At 45.4% G+C, this 6795-nt stretch overlaps 1 protein-coding gene across 1 annotated transcript; it reads right to left on the bottom strand.

Moving 5' to 3' along the window:
- Nucleotides 1–580: 580 nt before the first annotated feature.
- On the bottom strand, nucleotides 581–6431 carry LOC104471618 (E3 ubiquitin-protein ligase ARIH1; the record flags this gene model as incomplete). The annotated part of the gene is made up of 5 exons (XM_010087011.1): nucleotides 581–1355; nucleotides 3872–3984; nucleotides 4842–5102; nucleotides 6170–6227; nucleotides 6316–6431. Coding segments are annotated over 5 exons (633 nt in total), but the record flags the coding sequence as incomplete, so codon positions are not given.
- Nucleotides 6432–6795: the final 364 nt, after the last annotated feature.

Genomic DNA, 6795 nt, shown 5'->3' with positions numbered 1-6795 from the left:
ACGACTTGTTATAATGTAAGTGAAACTTAAACAGCAAGGAACGCTCCATTTGACAGATGAAAGGGGAGGGAGAGGAGATCCACAGCCGAAATCTTTCCGAAAGTCTTTTGAGAAGTGGCGCAAAATACCCCTCCTTTTCCTGCCTCGGAATAAAAATAAAACTCTAACCACACACACCTCCTCTGGGTTCAGAGCACGTGTCCTGCGTGCATGGATGGGAACAGCTTAGTTGGATTTGGGCAGGTATCAATCCGGGGCCAAAAAAAAAAAGGAAAAAAAGGCAAAGCATCCTGAACTAGAGTGTACATTGGGCACTAACACAATGCACACCATGTCACCGAGTGTCAGGAGCTGCGCGTGAGGGGACAGGTCCGTCATCAGCGATGGATACACACACAGAACCGTGCAGGCCGTGGACGTAAAGGAATCGCAGGAAGAGGAGAAACTCAACTTTTCTGGTAAAAGCCTTCCAAAAAAAAAAAAAATTCACTACACCAGCACACGCTTCCCCCACCCCATCCCAGGGAAAACAAAATGAAACAAAAATTCAAACTGAAAGAAAATGCACAGCAAATAGACATAATCTTGAAGACTTTTAAAGAATAAATATTTTTTGTAATTAAACATTATGCAAACACGTGCCACGCTTGCTCTTTGTCCATGCATATGCGCTATATACAACTTTGAAAAATACTGTGTTGTCCTCTTTTTGTTTTAAAAGTCATATACAAAGGGTTTTTTTCTTTTTTTCCTTGCTGTGTACCCCCCCTCCTCCCCTTCCCAAGAATCATCTTTACAACGAGCCAATCGACATTCATCCATGTACTTGGGTGGCAGAGAGGAGGAGGGGGGCGGGAGAGCCATCCCCCCCTTACCAAAGTACACCAAAATGGCTGGTTTGGACATGAAAAGCAGTGTCAAGAAACTGGTTTAAATTTCATCTGTACTACACACAGGAAAAAGAAAGACAGAAAAGAAAAAGGAGTCGGCTTGGAAAATGAAGCTACGTTACAAGTTAAAGTTGGAGGGTTTTTTTTTTAGTGCGTCTGTCACACTCTTATTGGCCGCCTAGAATACTGTTGTACAATGGTTTATCTACCTTTTTTTTTATTACAATATAATTTACTTAAATTTTCTGTTAACAAAACAGAATCCCGGTACTACAGACCAGCAGTGTAACAGGCGTAGCGCCTTGCGTGTGTTTTATTTGAATCGCATGAGCACTCTAGATGGTAAAGGTTTCAGAGTTCGTTTTATGCGGGGGCTGGTCTCAGTCCTCAATGTATTCCCACAGGTCCTTCTCGTAGCCTTCATGCACGTGCTGCAACAAAACCCTTCGTCGACTCTCGCAGTATCTGCAGCAAAGAGGAACATCACAAGAAAAAGCAGGTTAGGAACCATGGCCCATCCCCAGCATCGAGTAACACAAACCTACTTTAGGCCTCGCTTCTGAAAGAGGAGATCTCCTGAGAAGGGACTTTGTTTTGTAGCCTGTTAACAGCACTAATTAAGACTTCACTTACTCCAGTCACTCAACTCCAGGTCCCTAGCTGAAAAAACAGCATGCAAATTTAAGGTTTCTCATGCAAAAGTATCCCCAAAGCCACTACAGCTGAGAAACTTCCATTAATAACTTAAAAAACCAGAAGAAATAACAAAAAAAAAAAAGTGGCAGCTGCAATTTGCAAAAAGCCAGAGCACAGGTTAGCGGTGAAACCTGAAACAGGATGATGGTCTCCTCACATGTGGGCTGGCACCCACTCACTGAGCCCTAGCAAGACAACAAAATTCAGGAGCAAAACCTTGGGAGCGCTGACCCAGTTTTATTCCCTACAAAATCCCGGTGGAGGTGGAAGCGGTCAAGCTGGCTACAAAACAGGGTTACAGTCTGGTTGGAGCACAAATTTTACCTCCCATGGCAACTCCTGGGTCTCAGAGGGGCCCTATGCCCCGTGAGGTCTTCCCACCTACACTCATTTAACCAAAGCTGCAAATCAAACTGATCCCAGAGTTAGGTACGGTCCTACCAGGATCAATGATACTGAGGAAAAGGGATATCATAGGAACATATCAAAAGATGCCATGTTCATTTCAGGTGCGTTAGCCAACTAAAAAGATAAAAGCAGAGAGATGTTTAAAATATTCAAGGTTCCAAGAGAAAATTATAAATAAGCAGCAGGCATTTCTGGATTAAGCCCCTTCCCCTCTGCTGGCTAAAGGGGGAATCTCCCAGCAGAAAGCTATCCTTGGTCACCAACACACAGGCACGAGAAGGACATCGCAGCAGTCCAAAGGCAGAAACGCCTCACCTTAACCCGCAGCCCTTATGCTGCTACCATTCGGCATCTGATCAGACAGATTTCCCTGAATAAAACTGTTCTGGCTCTTCTCATTGCTATCAGCTGTTGCAGCAGAACTCATCGTACACAAAGTGCCATTGATTTTTCTGAAGCATGTGATAGCGAACACGTACAGTTCCTGCTTTCCCAGCTTCAGTTATTTTGCTGCTGGTGGTGGGGGTTTCAGCGTGTTTTCTAGAAATGTCTTTGCAAGCTAAGAACTCAAAACAGCTGAAACCAAATTAGCTCGGAGGTCAGTTCCTGCAGCTTCCCAGAGCTCTTTAAACTCACCTCGATAACATCCTTGCATCAGTACGCACAGAGCACCGTGCAGGACACGATTAAGACGTGACTGAACTAGTTCATTAGGGACCTGCACAGGCTTGACAGATTCATACTTTCTTCCCAGAAACATGAAGGTGGGTTTGGGATACTATGTTTTCAGGCAATTTAGGCTATACAAGGTTTTAATTACTTCTGGCTAGCTGTTACCAGCCCAGTTTCAGAAGACTCAAGTGAACAAGCAGCTTGAGCTAATGACTTAACAGTGCTCTTAAAGAGTAAATCATAAAAATGTCTTAAAAGAGAAGATCTGATGGTCTCGTCCAGCCCCAGCTGTGCTGCCAGAACAAGCCACAGCCCCACCACAGCTTAACAGCTCCTTCCACTCCCTAGAGTCCCTTAGTCACTACAGCTCACCCTACTCTGGCTTTTCTTTTTTTTTTCTTCCCCCTAAGCTAGGCGTAACAGATTCAGTGACTTTGGCAAAATGCCTCCAAAACACAAGCCATAATCCTGTGACTCATCCCCATTTACAGCTTTGTATTTTTCCACTGTGCAGAAGAGATTCCCCTGGGACTGTAAAAAGTATCGGCATGTGTGTCACCTGGAACCCCAGTTCTTCAGCTCTCCTCCCCAGCTGGGCAGGTTGTTGTTCTCTCCTTCTTCTTTAAGGACAGCTTTGCTACACCCACCTCTTGCACAAATGGACCAAATAAAAGAACCGATTGCTCTCTTATGGTAACTGATCCTAGGTCAAAGCTGTCAGCTGGGAACAAGATAGTCACTCCTTGTCCCATCTTGGTCCTGGCTATGCTCCTTCTGTGCAGGAAGAGCAGAGTATGAGGAGCCATCGCTTCTGGTCACACTATTTTTCTGTTACAGGACTGAATCTTCCAGCTACTGCTCAGCAGACCAGATGCAAGGCAGAGTCAGGAACCTGTCCCTGCAGCCTGTCACCTCCCCAGAGAACTGGTCCCAGCAGGGGCACAAAAACATTCTGCCAGCATCTGCACGAGGGCTTCGCTGCTGATGATTTCAGGGGCTGGCGTGGGACGCTGCTGCTGCTTTTCTCAGATGCCCAGGAACTGGCTGATGATCGCAATGGATGGCAGAAGGCCAACAGCAAACAGCTTCCCAGGGACAGGAATCAGGAGAAAAACCATAGCTTGGCAAGTACACATGCCTCTACCTGTCACACGGGACAGCAATACTCAGGCAGCTTTGAGATAGAGGATTATTCAAAAACAAACCTGTACTTATCCTGTACTTTCTGCTTTATGTCTTGCAGCGAATCTTGGGATATATCTCGCTCAAGATAGCCAGAAAGAACCTCTGTAGCATTCTCTAAGTCAGCTTGGTTATTCTGCAGAGACAAAAAAAACAAAGAAAGAAAGGAGTATTTGGGGTGGGGGGGGCAGGAAAGGAAGATATTTTTTTTTTCCAATCAATCCAGCTGAAATCAGTACTGAAATAAAAAGCAGGATGAGATATACGTTGTATAAAACTTCAGTAACCTGCTCTGAGCATCAAGATTGAAAAAGCTGAAATTTCTTAACCTGATGAGAAGAGAATCTGCATATCTACCAGCAGGTCTTATGTCTTCCTTCATCTGCAATATCAAAGCCTAAAAAATAATTTATTTACTAGCAGTATAGTGCAGTAGAAGACAATTCATCTCCCATCCTGCCCCTTGTCTATTTTTTTTTTTCCCCACCGTTACCAAAGCCTCTACTGACTCCTGGTACCCATGCAGCAGCATCAGAGCACAGCTTTCACCACTGCTCTGAAATCCTGCGCACCCATTGCTGAGCACACAGCACAGAGGCATCCTGCTTAAGTTCTGCACCAAGACCAGTTAAGGACTGGTTTAAATCATAAACAGCCAGTACAGTTTCACCTACAAAGTGGACCTCTAAGTGCAATTTTACTGGTAGTGCCTTTGGAAAACAGCCAACACCTGGGGAAAGGCAAGATGCTAGATTTAATTCTAATGCTTTCTTCGCCAGTTCAAGACAGAACCTCAATGCCTTTCTTGTTCCAGAAGGCGGTAACTTGTAACTCTGCTTCTTCCTCCAGCAGAGAATGCTGCCCGGTGCCCAGCAGCACCTCTAACTTTTGTACAACAGAATATTAAGACAGAGTCATTTCTGTACAACCGGAGACATCCCTATTTCACTTAGCTGTGTAATCTGAACTCCTGACCACCACATTTTCTCCTACCTCAAAGATAATGGACTGATTATTCTTTTTGAGGTAGAAGGCAAAGACGTAAGTGTACATGAGTGTGGCACGACACTGGCAGAGGACGTCGACTGCTTTCTTCAGGAACTGCACCTCGATCCACGACATGTTGTGCTGCTGCATCTCCTCCATTTTCTGCTTCACCTGAGCGTAGAGCTTGTGCTCGAAGCGCAGGCTCTGCATGTGGTTCATGTAGCGGTTGCAGTAGAACAGGTACCTCTGCAGGGCTGCTCTGGATCGCTGTGTTAATTCCCATTAGGGAAAAAGAAAACAAATAGTTAAAACAAAGCAATGGCTGCAAGAGAAGTCAACCCTTCACAAGGCTCTTCCTGACCCAGAGAACCAGCTTCCTTTCCCAAGGTGTTTCCTCTCCTCTCACGTTGGCCGGACTTAGACGGCGCCGCTTTGCGCAGCACCATTAACCCTGACGTTGAGCAGGGATGAGAGGCCAGACCCATGTCCCTAGCTGTCATGTGGGGGACTTCCTAGCTCAGCTGTGACACCCTCACTCCCAACCCTGAAAGTAATTAGAATCACATTGCTGAAGCCCGATCAGTTTTGAATTTCAGCATCTCAGTTCCAGTCACTGGACTTATTTTCTTCTCACTGACAGATCAGCTGGGAAAAAAAATGACAACATGGGCTCGGTTAAACTAGTATAATGTGGATGTCCAAAGGTAGCACGTATCAGCCAAAGTCATCCCTACCCACAGGAGGAGGGGCTACAGGAAATACTTTGGGTCTTGGCTATCACTGTACTTTGACAGAGATGCAGGAAATGGATTTCTGCAAGCACACAGCACGCAATCCCTCCTCATTAAAAAGGGTTTGGCTCTATCCATATTCACAGAACAATTTAATGCAGCTGCAACTTCCTCTATGTCGTGTATAGTTATTGGAATGACAGCGGTCTGTTCTGTTTACATTCAAAAGGTCTGCTGTGTTTAAACACCTCAGGATTCACATTGACTTTGTGGTAAAGAGCATTTTATGAAGGATGTGAGGATTGTTGTCTCAGACCCACAGCATTAGGATGACTTGATGGGAAGAGCTGCTATAAAACAGGCAAGGCAGGATGACAGGTAACAACTGAGTTAATGTGTTCATTAAAATGGGTTAAAGTGACGTTGAACGCGTTTTTTTCTGGCACAAGGCAAGAGTCCAAAGATGCCAGGGAACTTAACTGTCTCCTGGATTTGTGCCCAAATCCAGGAAATATTTCAGAGCAGATTTATGAGTTTACAGAAAGCCCGAAAGCATGCCACAGGGTCAGTGAGCTGACTTATCGCCAAAGGTTATGGACTCACCTCCTGTGCATCCCTTGCTGCCTTTGCATCATCCTCATTGTAGCGATTACAGTTGTACCTGTAACAGGAACACCAATTCCACAGATTACAGTCCAAGTCACATCACAGCTTCTTCGCTTTCCAGCAAGGCACGCTCCTGAACTCACCAGGCAGATCCGTGGGGCTCCCAGGGGCCCAGACACACCCAGCAGAACTCTGCTTTGCAGTTCTGGTTCCGACAGACCATGTGGTTGCAGCCCCCGTCCTTCTCAATGGTTTTTTCCTGTTCACAGGACAGAGAGCACTGTTAGCAGGGAAAACACAGAACCCACAAGAGTTTTGTGAAGTTAGAGAGGTTCCTGTGGCAGGAAGAGATCACACATCAACTGAAATGCATTATTTGCTTCTTCCCTTTCATCATTGAGATCCTCTTCTGAGTCAGGCCTGAAAATATTTCCAAAATGGGAGCAGCTAGATGGCAAAAACCCCATAAGGAATAATGCATTTTATCTATGCTACTGTCACAGTGCTGCACTGGATAGGTAATTTCATGCCCTTCTCCAAAATCACAGCAGTAGCAATGGTCTGTAACTGCCAGGGGAAGGCATCTTGCTTTCCTCACCATCGAGTGTTTGGTCCACTGAAAA

Source organism: Pterocles gutturalis, unplaced genomic scaffold (assembly GCF_000699245.1).
Source record: "Pterocles gutturalis isolate BGI_N339 unplaced genomic scaffold, ASM69924v1 scaffold38501, whole genome shotgun sequence".
NCBI lineage: Eukaryota > Metazoa > Chordata > Aves > Pterocliformes > Pteroclidae > Pterocles > Pterocles gutturalis.
Note: the sequence above shows the minus strand (reverse complement) of the source record. Positions and strands in the feature narration are given on the sequence as shown.